At 40.9% G+C, this 20,411-nt stretch overlaps 3 protein-coding genes across 3 annotated transcripts; 2 read left to right on the forward strand and 1 right to left on the reverse strand.

Moving 5' to 3' along the window:
- Positions 1 to 2,808: 2,808 nt before the first annotated feature.
- MELLADRAFT_117090 (uncharacterized protein) lies at positions 2,809 to 5,074 on the forward strand (the record flags this gene model as incomplete). The annotated part of the gene is made up of 6 exons (XM_007412190.1): positions 2,809 to 2,979; positions 3,082 to 3,102; positions 3,174 to 3,225; positions 3,312 to 4,307; positions 4,381 to 4,434; positions 4,517 to 5,074. 6 exons carry the CDS (start codon positions 2,836 to 2,838, stop codon positions 4,666 to 4,668), a joined length of 1,419 nt encoding a protein of 472 aa, XP_007412252.1.
- Positions 5,075 to 5,977: 903 nt separating this feature from the next.
- Positions 5,978 to 6,812, forward strand: MELLADRAFT_108478 (uncharacterized protein; the record flags this gene model as incomplete). Its single annotated transcript, XM_007412191.1, has 3 exons — positions 5,978 to 6,135; positions 6,273 to 6,603; positions 6,693 to 6,812. The coding sequence occupies 3 exons, from the start codon at positions 5,978 to 5,980 to the stop codon at positions 6,810 to 6,812; spliced, it is 609 nt and encodes a 202-aa protein (XP_007412253.1).
- A 6,456-nt stretch (positions 6,813 to 13,268) lies between these two features.
- Positions 13,269 to 14,945, reverse strand: MELLADRAFT_108480 (uncharacterized protein; the record flags this gene model as incomplete). Its single annotated transcript, XM_007412209.1, has 6 exons — positions 13,269 to 13,428; positions 13,538 to 13,588; positions 13,675 to 13,890; positions 13,988 to 14,196; positions 14,272 to 14,465; positions 14,579 to 14,945. The coding sequence occupies 6 exons, from the start codon at positions 14,943 to 14,945 to the stop codon at positions 13,269 to 13,271; spliced, it is 1,197 nt and encodes a 398-aa protein (XP_007412271.1).
- Positions 14,946 to 20,411: the final 5,466 nt, after the last annotated feature.

The following is a 20,411-nucleotide window of genomic DNA, read 5'->3' on the forward strand; positions in this document are numbered from 1 at the left end:
AGTTAAACCCTATTCCATGGACACAGACCTCCTTTCACTGACAGTAGAAATCAGAAATTCATGTAATTTTAATCTATTTAATTGATGTTAAATGTTGTATTAGTAGGGTAAGATGTAAACAGCACAGCTCATTTTTCTAATTTATACTTATAGATATCAATGATACTCCTCGCATATTTCAAGTTTATATTCACTAGATTTATACCGTCTTGATGTATTTGTAGATTATTTGAATACTATCTCTTGATCAATTCCTTGAACTTTAATTATATTTATTTTACAATTTGACTGAGAGATACATGGAGCATGTACTCCTAGTTACAAAAACCTTACTTGTGTTTGTTACTTTCTAAACTCGAGCCAAACTCAGCTTGAGAAGATAAACCAGTAACACCAACAAGCAACCCTGAGCAGCCGTCATTGAGATATCAGAATATGAGTGCCCTTTTGCGCCTCTAACAGACTTTGTATAACCTACCAGTGCAATCCACTTATCACAAGGCATATGACAAAATGTTCCCGTAGTTTTGCCTGTCATAAGTTATGGGATAATAGAATTTTGCAATCATCCATTTACAATGATTGATGCTTGGAAATTGTGTCATTTGCAAAAACAAATACTCCTGGTGAAACATTAATTTCCACAGGCATTAGGGGGGGCTCAGGTCAAAATTTTAGAGATGATTCCTTAAAAAACAGGGAAATCTTTTTACAGTACTGTGCTGTAAAAAGATTTCCCATTTTGTAAAATAAGATGGTCAACAGCAATCAACAGCTTCTTGAGAAGCCATTGATCCATAATGTTTTTTCTTTTGTGGGTGTTGGTCACTTATTGTATCAGTCTTGACAATGATTAAAAATGCTATGTTAATGCATAAAAATGCACCATTAATGCGCCATTAATGAAAAAAAATGCAGCATCAATGCAGAAAAATGCAGTGTTAATGCACATGAAGAATGAATGCAGAATTCCACCTTTTTCAATTTTGTTTGTCCTTCAGGTCAATCATTTTTCACTTGGGAAAAATACTACATTTGCCCAGTGTGATCCATAATGTTTTTTCTTTTGTGGGTGTTGGTCACTTATTGTATCAGTCTTGACACCTTTCTTTGCTTTTTCACCTTGCGTTTTTTGTCTGGGTTTTTTTTGTTTTATGTTCATTCAAGTTTCCTTATTACTGCAAATTTGCGTAAATTTGCTGCTCTTAGGAATTTGGGATTTTTTTATGCTCAACACAGCAAAATTTCTTGACCTGAGCGCCCCTATTCTTTTTTTTTGAACACCCATAAAAAAGGTTTTGAAAAAAGATTTTGAAAATGTAGTCCACAGATGCTCCATTGTTGACTTTCATGGTCACCCAATTACAAACCTTTTCCTCCATAAACAATAACCCACACGAATGTATGTTTTCTTGGGGTAATCATGACTTTTGGATACATTAAATTCTGGGGTATAAGGCCCCGTTTGGTTTCCCTCAATCTTGCTGGTTCACCCAGCCAAATGCTCATGTGTACCCTTTGAGGCAGTTTGAAGCGTACACCTGGGTTTGAGCCATTTGGTACACACTGTTTCAAAAAGGGTGTGCGCCCTGTAGGTATACCAGTCAAATTGGCTAACCTGGCAGGTTGACCAATTTGCTACATTCTGGGACTTTGAATTACTTCCCAAATTGTTTTAAAGCTTGAGAGTTAGTGGTCTGGGTTTTTATACACTTTAATAAACAAACTCCCCATCTCTCAGACTCACCCATCATAAAGACCTACTCCAGCTTGATGTTCAATGTTCTGTTCATCTGAAAAGAGTCAAGCTCTAATAGTGTGATTCAAATTAATGTAGAATCTTGACTTAATTCAGGATTAAATGCAGTAGCTGATAGTTTGATTTTTTGAATTCCAACTGTTCGAGCATCTGTATCCAATTGATCTGATTTAGGTGAAATCAAAAAACTTTGCTGAAGCCAAGTCTATGGCAGTAGGAGGGGAAATGACATTAATCATACATATTTGGCCTTGATTGTATATAGCATGCCCTTGCTATCTGATGTTGTTCACCATTCAAGCCATTGCTTTGCCTTAGGAAAATCCCTGCACATCTGCACAATTTTCTCATCAAAGGTTAATCCACCAGGCCTGTCTGGCTTCACAGGGGCACACACTTGTTTTTCAAAGATACACTGTGGTCAACAGAGATATAATTATTGGGTGATTGTATAAAGATGAAGAATGAGGAATGAGAAATCATACACCATTGTCAGCAGATATCCTGTTATGGTTCCTTTTCATCCTGGTAGCTTGAGCTCAAAAGTGCTCCCAAAACCCTTTGATTTTGTCAAGTGCAACAACACAATCAGTCTCTTGAAAAACTTACATGTCAGCAATGAGGAATCTGTTCTTTTAGCTGACAAGTAAAGAGAAAATTGGAAAGAAGAAGGAAAGAAATCAGCAGGAAATTGATATATGCTCACCCCTATGTGAGATTTTGCCCCTGTGAAGACCTTATACAAATTTGACTACTTAAAGACATGATATCATGTTCTGTAGAAATTCAGGATCATTTCACCAAAACTTTCCCTGTTTTCTTATGGACAGGCCGAACCGGGTCAGCCTGATTTTACTCGAGCCTTGCTGAGTCTTGCTTGGTCCGGTCCTGGCCCCGGTCCACCCCCGGGTCTCACGGGCCGGGCTGGTGTATTACCTGCCACAGTGACACCCGAGCCTGCGAGGATCAAGTGTCTGACTGTGGGACTTAGTTAAGTTAGACTCTTTGCACAAAAAGGGTGGCTCAAGTTTCCGAGCCAATCGTGTGCTGCATCTCCCATCTTCAGAATCGTTATTATGTCGTCTAATCCACCAGAGCGAGGTAACACAGCAGCCTCGGTTATCCCCCGGATGCTGGACTCCTTGCGGGCTCTAGCTCTGGCTGAAGAAGATAATGCAGATAGGCTCAAGTTGCGAGGCAAGGTAGCTTGGTTCGGTGACGTCAGTGACTTGCCGACCTTAACCTTCCTTTTCGGGTCATGGTGGATTGTTTCAAATAATCTGATAAGCTTTTCTTCCTCACTCTGGCCACTGAGCGTCTAGGTGTTGAGGCTCCGAGGCTCTGTAAGATCAAATCACTCTCGTGTATCCCATCATCAAAGTATTTGGACTCATGCATCTGAGGTCTATGCTAGACTATCCTGAACGTTTGGAAAGCGGTCATAATTGTGACAGTATGGGCTACTGGTACGTTTTAAAGCTACATACTCTGATTTGACACCACTATCATAATTATAACTAACCACCCGTGCTTCATCTTCAATCCTGATTAGTGGTAGCCGTGGCGGATTTTGTGTATGGAAGGGACTTCAACTTGTCTAACCAGGTTGTACCATTGCTATCAGTTGTCGTTGGTCTGATGCTGGTGTTCCGCAACACGACAGCTTACGCTAGATGGGACGAAGGTCGAAAAACTTTCACCTCCCTCCAATCTCTTGTACGCAATCTGGCCCGAGATTACTGGATATCCATCGGGGCTCCTCCTCCTGGTCACGACGTGGATATCGATATACTTACTCCAGACGAAGTCCGGACAAAAGCTAGATGTCTTCGCCTTATGGTCGCCTTTGTCATCGCGGTCAAAAGACACATCCGAGGACAGTATGGAATCGATTATGAAGATTTAAGAGCTGTCCTTCCACCTGAATTTTATCAGCAGGCCAATACGCCTGGGTTCGGATATGATGCGGCGGATGCAGATATTGAAAATCCGATTCATACCGACGTGTTAACCGACCAATCTCCTGAGATGTCTGGTGATCCAGGCCTCAACCCTGGAACGACAAACAGCTCGACGAACGAGGTTCCCTCCTATGCCATCTCATCTCGCGCAGGTCCTCGAGACTGTAGACCTCGACGCAGACCGACTTCAGTCTTTGCCACTCAGGTAGAAGAATGGCAGGGTGCAGACTTGTCAAACTCTATGTCAGAAACCTCACCACTGCTCAGAAAGTCAGCGTCTGATCACCGACTCGAAGATTCAACTGCGGTGGTTGTGCATAATTACCTTTCAAAGCCATCCTTGCCGCTCCCCTTAGTTATTGCTCATCAATTGCACCTATACGCAGCAAGATGTAAACAAAAAGGGTACTTGGAATGTATTGGTCCACCCGGACTTGGCCGTTTGACACAAGGCGTTATGACCATGACTGATCTCTTTGGTCAAATGGAGACACTCGCAGATGTCAAAATACCAGCTTGTTATGGAATTCATCTCAAACAATGTACAACCTTATACTTGTTTGCTTTACCGCTTACTCTTGCATCAGGTTTGTCTTGGGATCTTATCAGGCGCAACAAGGTTCACTTTGACTGATGATACACGTGACAAAAATTCAACAGATCTCAATTGGATGTTGATCCCTTTTGTGACGATTGTTGCATTCACTCTGATGGGTATGTGTATCTAGCAGCTTATCTGATCTTTATATTTCCCTTATTAACCAGCCCTTGTGTTACGCCATCCGGAATCGATTAGGTATCGAGGCTTTAGCAAGAGAGTGCGAAGACCCATTCGGAACGGATGCATCTGACTTACCATTAGACTATATGTGCGCCGAGTTAAGAAATGAGATTGAACATCTGATTGCCAAACTTGGCCCCAACCCCCATAAAGACATCATGTTTTGAGCCCCTCCTTTCTTTCTTTCTTTCTTTAACCTGGATTCATAGTCCTCTTTGCTGACTTGCACTGCAGTGAGATAGTCTCGCGAAATCATAACCCACATCAAATCATAGTGGTTTTCTCTTTGATGTCCTTGTTGCTTCCTGCTGTACTCAACCTCAACCCGCTTCTTGGGAATCCAGTTCTGTCACATTTTAAACTCTCATGAATACGTGTGTGCCTGTCCCCCTGATGTCCCGACCTATAATGTATTTGTATCTCTATGTTGATTTTAGGAGCTTGAAAGGGGTGACGTTGGCGGATCGGGTTTAGTTTTCTCTGATGCCTAAATTTCTTCTTCATACATGCGATGTAGAAGCTACAATTGTTGACTATCAATCAAACCAAGGAGTGGACATAATGCTGTCTTCTAAACGGTTTGAACTCAAGTCACGCCTTACGAGCATATATACCGTAAAGTGAAGGCTCGCTTCATACTTACCTTGCGTTCGCAGTCTTGGGCGATCAAGGATGCCTGGCTGTCATCAGTGGGTCTGCGCATGGCACAGCGACCCTTTCGCTTCACTCAGAACCGCTGATGGGTTTATGTCCATGATGTAAGCCGATGCACAATCTCTTGAACGGACGAACCGGCTTTCGAGCTGGTTCGCCTATTTTTTTCCCCTCTCGCTTAAGTCACTTTCATTCAGAAGTAATTAGGGCTCCTCTCTTTTGGCATTCTTATCTCCAGTGAAGAAGTCTTCGTTTGTGAATTCGGAATAAGGACTTCGCAAATTGTGATCGAGGTTTATCTTTGCCGATCATGGTAACGTATCACCACTTTTTGGGTTTCTTTCGTGAGGTAAAGATGCAGCAGCTGGTCGTGACTGCACACTGCAAAAGCCAATCACCACATTGGAACATGAGAACTGATAATGAAGTTTGAAATGCGGGCAATGTCTATATGTCTTGCCCATTATCATTGGCATCAGCATAGGTAAAGTTCAAGATCTCTTATTACAAGAAATTTCAAGTGGGATTTGTTTGCGACTTGTACGCAAGCATGATGAAGCTCAACTCAAAACAGGGTATGCAGTGCCTTCCAATATCCCTTTTCCATAGATTGTGAAGCGCGAGCCATTGGAGTCTGGACATGCTGGCTACGAAGCACTTGTGTCTTGGTGCGGGTCGGATTGGTCTGATCGGGTCGACGTGACTCAACAATCGGTTCAAAGTGAAAACTAATCGATTTCTCCTTCCTACAAATCGATCACATTCAGCAAAACTACTCAAACATTAGATTTAAGAACACGCCAAAACCAATAAAAGAGAAGAATGGATACCAAGAAGCTATTAAATCAAGGAGAAGAGTTATGGAAACGAGCTGAAAAGATCAATGGAGAATTCTTTGCTTTAACTTACGGAGCTTTAGTCGTTCAACTCGTCAAAGATTATGAGGATTACGCTCAGGTCAATCAACAACTCGATAAAATGTGGATTTTCCACACTTTCTTCTATCCTTTCGATTAAACTTCCTTTGAAATCTCTCTCTCAAAGCTTCCCTGTTTGTGAAATGAAATGACAGAGTCTGATATGTTTTGATCTTTTTTTTGGTGTTACATACACACAGGGGCTATAACATTGGAACAAGACTGATCGAAGATTTTTTAGCAAGATCTTCACTTCCCAGATGTTCAACTTTCCGTGATGTAGGCGAAGTAACTTCAAAAGTAGCCTTCAAGACCTTTATCGGTTATTCACCCAATGTAACACACAATCCTCAAGTCACGAGTGGACTCAAAGAATTCACTTTACATTTCGATGAGAACATTTTGGCAGAATACGTAGAGCTTCCAGAGGACGCCTTAGGAGCCCAATTGAAAGCAGGTGATTCCAACTCAGTGGGTGGCTTATGGTATAGTCAAGTTCTATGTGGGGTGATTCGGGGAGCATTGGAAATGGTCAGATTCATATCTTCCTCAGATCATATGATTCCCCGGGCCTTACCAAACTTATCACAATTGTCCTATGTTTGGCTTACCATTTTTAGGTTGGAATGTCCGTCGAGGCCAAGTTTGTATCTGATACATTAAGAGGTGATGAGACAACAGAGATGCGAGTGCGATTGATCAAATATCTAGAGGATGAAGTTCCTCAGGGTGACGATTGAAGAAGCGGATTCCCGAAATTTGGTACCATTCATCACTTTATACTACGGGCGATATTATTTTGTAGCTGGCATCATGATATGGCTAATGGGTTAGATATCTTTGATGTCATGAAGAAATTGTAAGAACGGAGTCCTTTTTTCTTTGTTTCTGTGTTTATATTGTACTTGACATGTCAACATATAGTGTGCTTGCACCATTTGCTCTGTTTTGTGAGCTCAGTAGGAAGATTTGCACAAAGCTTTCTTCAGTCCAATTCCAGCATGGTGACTGACTGCCCAGTGAAAAGTAACCTGAAAGACATCGTTCAGCCTGCCAATGTTGACCACGTCGATATATACTCAAGGTTAAATCAGAGAGACAAGGGGTAAAGTTTGTTGGAATTTGTAAAAAGAGAATCACCGGTAATATGGCACACAGACAATTCACTGCTCTTGTCAACCAAGAAAAGTGAGCTTGACTTATGGGACATATCACATGCTACTTTGTGAATTTCAAAGTATGATTCTTCTTTGGCACAACTCCTGTACTCATGAAGTATATCAGTTTGTGGGTATGAAATTCCTTCATCTTGAACAGCCAGATACAGTCAAACCCGCGCTAATGCATAATTTGGGGAGACGATTTTTGGTATGCATTATCGCGGGTTATACAAATGGGCCCAAACCTCCATAATGCATAATTCTATGTATTTAGGCCTAAATGCATAAAGATATGCATTGTGGCGGGTTTTCATTCAAAAAGTATAACTCTATGTGATAGTATGTTTTCATTTTGCACGGGTACAAAACACAAGACTTCTTTTGTCTGAGTAAAGGAAAGACAACACTGTATCTTATAATTGTATATAGAAGGGAAATTGATTGTAGTATAAGGGACAGAGTTCAGTTAAGACTCAAATGTCATCTCCGAGTCGGGATTAGGGAGTTTTTTGAAAAAATCTATGATCGATGGCTGTTTATTGAAAGAAAAAAACTCGTCGGACTTCAGCTGGCGACTGTATTGTTGCAAGAGCTGATCAAGTTTGAGACCGAGAGGAGTCGCAGTTCCTTCGATGTGAGCGACAAGACCGTTGAGGTATTTTATTGCCTCGGCAGTGGTAGGAATCGGTTCGCTTTCGATCGTGTTATCTTCAGAGTCGTCTTGGGAGACATGAGCCTGTCCGTGAATCTCCTCAGCAGTTGGTAAGTTTGAAAATGATGGTGTTTCATCTTCGGGGTTCAAAAGCTCGGATATCGACATTCGATTCCTGGATGAGAGCAAGCCCGAATCTTGAAGGCGTTGCAAATCGTCTTCAAGATCTAAGTCCTCTGTAATGGGTAGGTTGGCTGGATTGAAGGCAGGAAGCCTACAAGTAAGATAAAGAGGGAAAAGTATAAGAAAACTGTAAACTTCAAAAACAGGAAAAGCAAGCTAGAGAGAATAGAGAGGGACTTGCATGTTGCTATCCTTGAATGCAATGATTCCCAAGTGGCCCCAGCAGTGCTGAATGGTCTTTCCGGTGACGGAATGCCAAGCTAACTTGGCCAAACGACAAGCAGCAAGAACATCAATTTCATACACTTTATTTACAGTCTCATTGTTGTCAAGGCGTCGGAGAGTACGTGTGAGGAATCGTTTGCGATAATGGCATTTGAATGCGTGGATAATGCCAGCATCGAGTGGCTGAACGTGAGCTGTGAGATTTGGTCGAAAGAACTCGAGCTTAATGTTGGTGAGGAGATTTGGCGGCACAGTATGACCAGCAAAATTGTCAAGTAAGAGTAAGATCTTCCTCCCTTTGGCTCGTAAGTCTCGATCCCACTTTGAGATCCACAACTCAAAGATTGTTGAAGTCATCCAAGAGGTTGTGTTGTTGTAGTAATCTATTCCAAGCTCGGATGGTGTCTTTTTATTGAAGCAGCGTGGGGATTTCCATCGACTGATAAATGTCAGAAAACGATTGTCTGATCCATCGGCATTGGTAGTACAGACAACAGTTATACGTGCTTTGGATCCTTTGACACCTGGCGAACTCTGACTGGCTAAACCTCGATCAGGGGGCATCCTGAAACACACAAAGAAACAGTCAGAAACAAGAGGTGCAGGAGAAAGAAGCAGGAGAACGATGGAAATAAGACTTACGCGTAAAACAAACCTGTTTCATCCATGTTATAGACATCACACTGTTTGTACTCGGCAGTGATCTTACACATTCGAGCCCTCTCAGCTGCCACTACCTCAGGACTGGCTGATGCGGCTTCACCATGTTTTTTGATCTCACGAAGGTTGTGACGTGATTTGAATGCGTCAAGCCATCCACCACTCAAGTTCAGCCAGTCCTTGCTTGGGAGCTTTTCGAGTCGAGCAAAGTGGTTCCATTTCTCTTTGATTTGATCGCCGGTAATAAATTGACCACTCTTTTCACATTCACGTATGTAATTAACCAGAAGTGTTTCAATTTGTGGATATTTGAGCTCAGATTTGCGCTTAGTTTGGCTACTAACAGTACCAGCAGTGTCTCGAATTGATGCTTCTTCTTTGATCCATCGACTGATATTAGGTTGACTGATTCCCAAGTCCGGATATATTTTAGAGAAGTGTCGGACAGTCCCTGTTTGACTTTCACCATTTTTGTGGTACCAATTAAGGACCTCAACACGTTGGTTATAAGTCAGAGTTTGTTTGGTGACCCCAGATTTACGGCGAGTTCTGTTTGATTGGACTGGTTTTGATAAGCAGGAACGAGCCTTCTTTCCACGTCCGTGATCGAGAGAATCGAGATTGTTAGATGTCGTTCGTTTAGCTTCTTTCTTTCTATCCATCTTAATTTTTGAGTCATTGGAAAGAGTTGATGGATAACACGAGATGATAGATTGTATTGCTTTGAACTCATGACACCCAAGTGATAAGGGCTTGAATTCATCTAGACATAAAAGTATATCTACTATAAGGTGTTCATTAATCAAGTTTCCCCCATCATCAAACCAGTCTTGTTCTTCCTGAGAGAGAGTTTGTCCGTTCTTTTGATTTGATTTAAGTTCATCAAGACGTGTTTGAGTTTCTTCTTTGAGGTCTTTGAGCCCTTTCTCGAGTAGATGTAAATCATGCTCTTCAAATTGTAAATGTGATGGGAATTGAGAGGGCTTGAGGTCGGATGGTGCAAGAAATATTATGTTGCCAATGCGAGTGGCATGAATAGGATTCTCTGTGTTGAATTGAAGGGGTTCAACACCCAGAGAGGGCTCATTGCTGTCTGACATCGCTAAAATTGTATCAAAGAAGGCTTGCAGGAAGAAAATTTTCTTCCCAGCCCACTTTCCATGTATGCATTATGACCTTGGGGATCTAAAAAAACCTATGCATTATGGTTTTTGCCATAATTATGTAATTAACAAAAAAAATTGCCCGCACCAGCTGGGTGGAAGCCAAAACTTATGCATTTTGGCTGGTTATGCATGTGCGCGGGTATGCATGTGCGCGGGTTTGACTGTAGAAGATTTGTGACTTCCTCACAGTCACTCTTGATCTACTTTCCTATACCTCAAAGGTTTCGGGGTTGGCTCACATCATCTCCCAAAATGAACCTAAGACAATTAATACTTGAATTGTAATTTTTTGAGGACCCTCTGCCTTTGTGGGGATCATCTAGATTGGCATCTTCACGTCGTCCATAAACCAAAAGATATGTTTTACAGTCCTTGTCAAAAAGTTTGTCCAAATTTGCCAGCAAAACTGGAGTAATTTGGCATTTAAATTGATGACGAGCTTGTCGAAAACAACTGTATATGTATGGCACATGTTCTGCTTAATAAATTGGGGTCTTTACTGACCTTCAATTGTGGAGAAAGTGATTCTAAAAAAGAAGTTGTGTGAGGCAAATTCAAATAATGAAAGTCAATCTTAACCTTGTGATTTTGTCTTTGTGTTTTGTGTTGAAAATTCCAAACCCAAACTTATAATTACGAGCTATTTCAAGACTTTTCGATCCACGTACTCTATGAGACTCCACGTATAGCCACGTTGATAAATATGTAGAGTGATTTGGAGTGAATTGAGTGACATTCGCCATGCAGAGATGAACGATGAATGATGATATCATCCATTGTACACTCTGAGGAGCTCTGAAGTCCGCTACATCGGGTCGGACCGGGTATCCTGTAATCCCTAATTTCTGAGTTTAAATCTTGTTGACCCTTGATTACCACCTCACCGAATCGATCGACCCCATTCATTGATATCACATTTTTGATAATTTGATATCTTCTTTCCTTTTTTCATTCTCGGTGGGCAAAAGGAAGCGTTCAGAGGTGTGTAGTGAAATCTAGTAATACCTATGTAAGTCACCCAAAATCAAATCAAACCAGTTTGTTCATTGACTTTCATTGTTGACTCTTACACTTTCAATACCTTTTCTCATTTTGGGAAACTGTTTGGGTTTGTCTTCCTATCAGCCAGTTGTATAAGATCTCAAGCGAGAGATGTTCGGTGGTCAGAGTCGGAAAGGTTGCTTCAAGTGTAAGCATTTGGCATTCAACTCTTTACTTTCTTGTCCCAAAAACTCACCTTATGTTTGTTTATCTCGATTCTCTTCGAAAACTTTAGGCGGAGCTATTGGTCACTTGGCTGAACAATGTACCGCGGAAGCTCGATTGTGCTTCAACTGTAAGCAACCCGGTCATGTAAGTTCTTTCCCCTTATCAGCCTATCTCGTCCCACTATTCAAACAACATTTCAAACTAATCTTTGCAAAACTCGATCAAACGGCCTGATTGTACTCGTAGGAATCAGCTGCATGCCCTAACCCACGCACGGCTGATGCTAAGCAATGCTACCAATGCAGCGGCATCGGTCATCTGGCTGTTGACTGTCCAAGTGTGAAAGTAGGAGGACAAGGCTTTCAATCAGGAGGTCAAAAGTGTTACACCTGTGGTCGAAGTGAGTTTTCAAGCTTGTGGTCTTGATCGATCACTGAGTAGATTGCTGACAAGACGCTTTTACGCGTTTGTGCGTTTCCTCTCTGTCTTTCAAAGTGGGTCATATCAGTCGTATGTGTAACCAAGCTGGAAACAACTACCATGCTCAACGTTCCAATTACTCAAAACCAAGACTTGCACCCGGACAGGTGATTCAATGTTACAAATGTCAAGGGATGAATCATTATGCAAGGTTTGAGAATTTTGAATGCTCAATTTGACGCGCTCATCTGCTCACTCTCCTCGGGGAATTTCCGTTTTATACTGTAGAGACTGCATGGCTACCTTCACAGCAAATGTGAATTCAGGATACAATCATCGTCCCAAGACTTGTTATCGATGTCAATCAGCTGGTCATATTGCAAGAGATTGTCCTCAAGCCGAAAGTGCAGGAGAAGTGATTGCAACTTGAAGAAGGGAAGGACAGAAATACAAAAAAAGGAGAAAAAAATAAGAAAAAGATTTGCTTGTTTGTTATTCAAGTCATTGTTATCCAGTCATCAGTTGAACCTGTACTCTTCTAAAACCCCATTTTGTCTAAGGCTGTTTTAAGAGTTCAAGGTCTCTCTCCATACCTCCCGGTCTTTCTTGATGGCTCAAGTGAGGATTGCTATAATGAGTCCCTCGTAGTCTATCTATGTCATCGGTGACTTTGATGATTTTGATAACTCTTGGTGATATTGGTTTGATTGCAGGTGTGACAACATATGATCAAGCGAAGATTGATGATGTAGGTATTGTCACTTTTGGAAACTTCGAATGTGAAACTTGGAGCTCGCCTCGACTAAAACTTTGCACTGCTAAATGTGCTTGTCACACCACTCCTTCATTTGGCAATTCAGTATTTCTGATCTTAGATGCATGTTCTTAAATGATCTGCCTGTGTAAGATCAGCCCAATAGATGTGCAGCCAGCCTCCAGGACATGGGCATGTGGGCTCATGTGGGTCTGTGTGGGGGAAGATTTGAATTCGACCGCAACATGAAGCGCCATGTTCTGCTATTGTACATATGTAACTTTGAGCAATTGCCTATCAAAAAGCTGTTGTGTCATACTGGCTCTAGAGTTGGAAGGTTTGGTTTGCACAGTAAGACAAAATCCCTCACATGCACTGAGAGTGAACACTCAACACCAATAAAAGTCGATTCAACCTGCAGACACTCTATTGTATATACATACTTTAGTTTGTGACCCATAAGAGGTGACAAGTATTGGTGGAAAAATCGAAAGTCAATTCTTTTAAAATTCTATCCTGAAAATGGAATCACAACAAAAACAAAGTAAAGATCAACGATCCAGAGGACTAAGGCATTTAATTCTACAAACTCCAAAAAATGTAAAAGTATAGTCTATATAAAACAGGATATGATCATAAAGATTGATTTGCTTGATGTACAACCTTTTTGATTTTCGGTCTGGTAATGTCTTTAATTTTTTTTGTACAAAGATTTGGAGAAATGGTTTTATTTTGGTTTGGTTTGGGTTGATTGATTTAGTGTTTGTTTATAAAACTTTAACTCGTTCAGGTTGACGATTTGACCAATTTAAAGAAGTTGGATTTTTAATTAATTTCTTGGAAATCAAAACTTCAATTGAATCTGAACCTAATTCGATTTTAAAATGATCTTGAGCTAAGTTTGCAAAATGTTTAACACTTTGAAAACTAAAGTAAATTCCCTCCCAAAAAAATACGGGGTTGAAGTTAATCTCTAATTATGATCTCTTGAATTTAAGATTATGAAATTTGAAGTGAGTAAAAAAAAGAACTCAACTCTGAGTGTGCACTTGCAATATGAGCAGCATCAGCATATAATTGACCGAATCTAAAAATCAAATCAAATCAAAAGAAAAAAACTCAAGAGTCAATTACAAAATCAAGACAAATCCAATCCGAAAAAAAAAACTCAACTCAAATGTCATATTTTGAAGTTTCATCAGTTGAACCGCTTCTTCAATAAGCCGAACCGCTTCAAATCCTCCAATCAATCGATTTGACCAATCTGAAAGTTTTGCTTTTAATTGATTAATTTTTAAAAACCTTTGATCTGATTGAATACTTTCTTCTTCAGTTAAACTACAAGTTTGACAAGTACATTGGAATCCATAATTTGATTTCAAATAATCTCTATAGAAGAAGAAAAAAACCCACCGCAAAAGGATAGTTGATAAAGTTTAGTAAGATTGTCAAAAGACATAGAGATGAAGGTAAGAAATGGCTCAACTGTCGATCTGAACGTGAACGTTTAGAATCCCAATAAGAAATTAAAATCTCTTCACCTACTTCGATCAGTTTGGTAGCATGAACCACTTCGACTCCTTCTTTTTCTCTCCAATTATAAACTGAATTAGATGCGCCAGCACATCCATGATTGATACGAGAAAGACTAGGAAAGATAGCTAATTGATTTGAACCGATACTAATCGCATTTGTCTAACCCAAACCAAAAAGAAAGATCAGCTTAGTGGGGTTTCAAGTGGTTTTGGTTTATATGGATCAATGCTCAACTTGTAAGATTCTAATATAATTTGAAATATTAGATAATGATTGATTTTGCCATGGGTTTGATAAACTTAAGAATCGATTCCGATCTTCACCATCTAGTTTTTTTAAAATCGAATTTAAATTGGTTTCGTAATCTTCAATCGATCTGATTTTTGAATTTAATTTAAATATCGGTTTTTCTTTTAAAAGTAATTCACCTATATACAAAAACATCGATTTGAACGATTTGAAGAAAAAAAAAGTTAAATTCAGTTTGATTATGATTTGGAAATGAGTTTAGGAAATCTAGAGTTAAAAAAGGGTTTCAAACCTGGTAAGATTTGACGAGTAGCAATCAATCCATAACCTCTGTCTTGATGATCTAATTTTGTAATTTTCCAAGATGAAAGTTTAGGAGTTGAATTCATAGAAGTTTTCAATAATTGATAATCTTCATTATTCGCATTATATATGTTTGAAATCTCTTTAGAAAACAAGATAACGAAAAAACTAATGATAAAACCAATTGTCCAAGCATTTGATTCTACAAATTTTTCATTTCGGTTTTTGATACTTGATTTACGTTTGAGATTCGTATTGAGTTTAGGTGGAGTTGGTTTGTTCGATTTTGATTTGGTTGTTGATTGAGATGATGAAGTTGATGAAGTTGATGAAGTTGGTGTCATTGAAGTAGACATGATGATGAAAAGTGTTGGTGAAGTTCAAAGCTCAGCAAATTCAATGGGTTTCTTTGAGAAATTTAAAGTTTGTGAATTTAAAACTTTCGAAAAGGTTGAAATTTTAAGGTCAGTTGTTAATGGTGACAGTTTCATTCTCTCAGTTTCACTCAATTCACATCAATTGACGTCATACATTTTCATTCTGTACTTCAATCTTCAGATTGATTCCCAAGCCTTTGATAAAGGATCCCGGTATCCCCACCACCCCCTCCCTTTCACAGCTAGTGAAAGCCTTACTTACCAGTGACACAAGCTGTGACAATTGTCCAGCCACACTGAAAGGTCCCTGGATTTTGTTTTCTCAAGTTTGCTCACCAAAGATCCTCTTGGCTCAGCGATTCCATCATTCAATTAGAATCAAGTATTGAATATGAATAACTGGATGACTTGAATCAATATTACTCCGACCAATTGAAAAAGACGACCGATTGAAAACCAAGATTGAAGATCAGTGAGTCAGACCAATTCAAAATCGATGTACCAGAACGATCGATTTTTTTAGAGTGTCATCAACTGTGCCAGCTAAAAAGAGCTATCAGAGACAAAGGACAGAAAGTTGTAAACAAAGTTAAAAGAATCCTACTGAAGTAAGAGGCCCGAACTCAAGTGATACATTTGAAGACCCACAGCATGATGCAAATCTTAAAAATCTTCATATGCACGACCAATCCAAGACCAAGGAAATTAGTAACCCAAACTAGTAGTCGCATCAAATTCTCTAGAAGTTGGTATCAAATTTTTTGATTCATGAGGAGGTAGTGAACCAGTAGAAGCTAAATGCTTTTGGGAAGGTTGATTAGCTGATGTGTGCTTTAAAATTGTTTTAAGTGCTATTTATACCGAGCAAACTTGAGAAAACAAAATCCAGGGACCTTTCAGTGTGGCTGGACAATTGTCACAGCTTGTAACAATGGTAAGTAAGGCTTCACTAGCTGTGAAAGGGAGGGGGTGGTGGGGCTACCAAGGGGGGGTGGTGGGGATACCGGGATTCAAGCTGTGGGCGCGTGTTTTGAAAAGTCAGGCGCACCTGTGCGCCTGTTTTCACCAAAAAAATTTGCCTCGCACCCGTGTGCGGCGGTGCTACGCACCCTTGTCTCGATTCGCTTTGTTTTAGATAAAAGCAGCGGAAAACATATATTTCATCATATAAATCTTTTACATTTATATGGAGAAAACTTTGATTAGACAGGATAAGTTGAAATGTTGTAGGAAATCATTTGAAGAGATCATCGGCACTCCAGGCCACTCCAGGACTGTCTGGAACATCCATAACATGCGACTCTTGAGCCAGACTAGATGAACAACTTTTCTCAAATACTCGGAAATCAAAGATAGAAGTGATGAATCCAGTTTCGTCTACATAAAGACTGGGATCGATAGGGTCCAGATGAGCGAATACACCTTCTTCAAAATATTCCAATTCTTCGGCCAGGCCCAATTCTTGCTCAGCGAGAGCTTCTTCAGTATCGAGATCGCTTTTCAAAGCTTGTTTTTTGTTCTGAGAGGTGTATCTTTTGTTAGGATCCTGTGATAAGAGATGCATCCGGACCTGTGAAGACATTTTTAGAGTGTTGGTCTTCATGCTACTACGGCGCTTCGTTTTCGTGGCCCCCATATCCGAAAAAAGACTTTCAACACCAGCTGCATGTGGAACTACTTGGAGAACAGAAATCGCGAGTCTCTTGAGAGGGCTTTGATTGGCTGAAACCGGTAGACTGAGCCAATAAGTAAGGGGCTGAGAGCCTAGATCGACTCAAGCAAATGTCAGATGAGTCATGTAGGTATAGAGGTCTCAAGAAACTATAAAGGGACTTACTATTAGTGTCCGACTGAAATGGCGACTGAGAGTTATAGAACCTAATAACTTCATCCTTTATTGTGTAACCTTCCCTTGCAGAGAATCCCCATCGATTAGCAAGGTTACATATCATCCAATTCATCTTGCAAAGGTCAAACCGGCGAGATACAGCAGTAGTCCGAAACGAGGGATTCAAAAAGAAGGCTATAAAGTAGATGTCTTCATTGAAGACTTTGCTTCGCAGGTGTAGGACACTTTCGGAATATCTTTTGAATGGAAGATATCGACTGTAGACGTCGATCTTTGATAGAGCACAATAGACGTGCAGAACTTCTTTCCAGATGTCGGCAAGAGTTGTGTTGGCATGTTCCAATCGACCGATGGCATCAACCACTGATCTTAAAACAATTATGAGAGCTTGGTTTCCCGTGAAATGGTCGCGATCAGAGATTATTGATTGGACATTTGCATTGATTTTGGGTGAATCAAACAAAGGGTCATCATCGGCTTTGATTGCTTTCTTGAACCCACCCTCATGTTCGGATACACTGATGCAGACTTTTGCCATCCAATACCAGCGAGTCTCGCATGCAGTCATGAGACCATGTCCAATTTTGTTTTCTTTTCGCCAATCTTCAAGGAAGTCGGACCAAAAATGTGATTTTGTAAAGAAATTGACCAAGTTTTTGTTTGCTGAGACGACGTCGGTCATTGTTGGATGTGACAGTATATCTTTGGCAATAAGGTTGAATACGTGTAAACAACAATTGATTCCAATGACATGTGGATGCTGTAATGTGATGTTTTTCTAAAGAAGACAATCAGTACCTATCTAAAAAAACACAGATACAAGACTTACTCGTAAGGAAATCATTGGACTAGGCGAGTCTGTGACCACAGCACAAACTTGGGACCAATCAAGGGCCTTCTTTTCAAGTACTTTGTCCAATGCGGCATGAGTGTTTGCTGATGTGTGTCGTTTATGATGAAGATCAAGAACATCAATGAATTCCTTGATCTCAGTACCTTTGAGAACTAAGGTAGCGTAGATACTTGACTTGGAACAATCAGTCCAGCCATCGAGAGAGATTGTAAGAAACTTTGTGTCTTCTAAGAGCTCACTAACACGGAGCTCGTTTTTGGCGTGTAAAATAGGAAGAGTAGAATCACACATTGAGTAACGGGTGGGGACTGTGTAAGGGGTTCGGGAAAGAGTTTGTTGGTATTTGATGAAAAAACGGTTTTGAAGAAATGAAAACGGAATGTGTCCAGAGATTATGGCTTTGAGTAACAGCTCGTGAAGTTTCTCGGTGGTTGATTTTGACATTGGCGTGAAGTGATGAAGCGTGCCTTGATTGTCGTTCTTTTTTTTTTTTGAGGCAATGTTTACAACCAAACATTCATCATCAATTGACCGTTTTGAAGTATGAGTTTGGCTGTGATCCTCTGGAGATGAGTCTGAATGCTGTGTGTCGTGCTTGTCAACAACTTGCTGAAGGTAACTTGATTTCTGTTGAGCAGTCATCTTTGGACAAGAATCTTTTACGTGAGCAAATAATTTGTGGGGTTTTCCATTGTACCATTCTTCCTTGCAGTATGTGCACTTTGCCTCTCGTCGCTTGCTCTTATCGTCTCGGAGTGCTGTTGTAAGAAAACCTTGCCATCGAGGCCCTTGTTTGGAGTTGGGCAGAATCCACTTGGAGCTGTTTGGACCGGACATTGAAGTATGTGAGAGGGAGCTGAAGAAAAAAATTCTGCCTGTTGTCACTGGGCAGCCTCAAGATCCCTTGCAGCTCAGCCCTGTCGCACCCCTCGCCCCCCCCCTTTTTTAGCTTCTCAGGTGCGAGAGGTGCGTCGCAGGGTGCGCCCGCACCCCTGTGCGGCGCACTCACCCTGGCGCCCACAGCTTGAACCGGGATCCTTGATAAAAACCAAACCATTCAGCCCGAGCCCCGTTAGCTACCCGTCGAGTAGTGGCTCGCCCAGCCCCCGAACCGCGGGGTAGAGAGACCTCCCAAGCCCGTTCGGGGGTCCCCGAACGAGTTTTTTTTGAAAAATTGTCTGCCCAAACCCCGACCGGGTTCCCCGCCGGGGACTCGTTGGCTGGACCAAAAAGGGTCCCTCACCCAGGTTTGAACACCGGACCGGGTCATTTATCGATATTGATGCCAAATAGGTCGAAAAAAAGTGTCCACTTGATGTTTAAATTACACTCAGGGCCTCACATCACAGCCATGGCAGTGCTGGCAAGGTTCCCATGTGCTTGGTAGGGCCTCCCCTGAGAATGGACTAGGTAGTTTTTACCTGTGATGGAGTGTTTTAACTACTTTTTTTACTCGTCGGGTACCCGGCGGATAGTATTTTTTTCGATTTCTACGCCCGACACCCGACTCGCGGGGATCCCCGATCATCGGGGGTTCTAGAACCTCCGCCCAAATCCCGGACCTATCGGGGACCCCGTCGGGTCCCCGATTGGGGGGCTGGTCCGGGGCTCAGGCTGACAAACCATCTCAGGATATTCTGCTTAAAAAGTTACAGTGTCGTATAAAACTTGACCGAATTTTTAAAAACCCGTATAAAAGATTTAAACTTGAAACCCCTTATTGCAGTTTTCAAAATGGGTGTAAATTTAATCCTGAGGCAACAATCTCCAAGGCACATTTAAAGTTGTAGACAGTATCAGGAAGGTGTTCATGGATCCTTGCACTCCCTCTATATGTAGAATCTGGTGAGGTTTACTTTGAGAGAGTGACTTTAAGAAGCTTGGGTATCATGGTCATCAAAGCTCTCATCTACATACTTCACCACTGCGTACCACATGCATTTGCTTTGCCCAACAGTGAAGTCCTTCAACATAGAAAATGCACTTGCTCATGAGTTCTCACAAGCTAACAAGTGGAATTGCATCATAAACCATACATAGGTTCTCTTGTCAACTTATGGATAGAGGGTATCAATTGAGCAAACACTTACAGAATCATATTATATTTCTCTGATTGGTGAATGTTAGTATATATGTCATGGTACACAGTATTTGGGAAAGGTTAAGAAACAGGTTCAGCAAGGGTTTGCTCAAGTCGATAGGAGTAATTGGTATCACAAAATTGGCATGACAAAACCCATCCCACAAATCCTACCCTACCCCTAGGCACATGAAGCAAACAGTGGAAAGGTAGAAAATTGTGATCTTTTAAGATTTCATGTTTTTTTTAAAAAATATGAAAGATGTAAGAACTTGGTATCCTACACCTCAAGCTGACCAGTGGAATCTTATCACAAGACATACATGGTTTCTAAGAGTTTGAATTGAGGAAACACTTTTAGAATTTGAATGTATAATTACAATTGTTGAATGTTGGTGTATGTGTTATGGTGCACAGTTATTGTGAAAGATCAAGAGACAGCTTCAGAGACTGTTTTCCAAGAACAAATGGAGTAATTTACATTTCATTTGCAGCTGAGAACTCCTACACTGTGGAGTGAAGGCTAAGCCACACAAAACACCACAAGGGTGGTTTGGATGAATCTATCATAAGTGGCTGAACCTGCCCTCAACCTTGGAAATTGCAGTCTCAAAGAATCCAGTCAACTCCAATCAGTTTTGGCTTTGTGTCCAAGGAGTCAAC

Source organism: Melampsora larici-populina, assembly GCF_000204055.1.
Source record: "Melampsora larici-populina 98AG31 unplaced genomic scaffold MELLAscaffold_29, whole genome shotgun sequence".
NCBI lineage: Eukaryota > Fungi > Basidiomycota > Pucciniomycetes > Pucciniales > Melampsoraceae > Melampsora > Melampsora laricis-populina.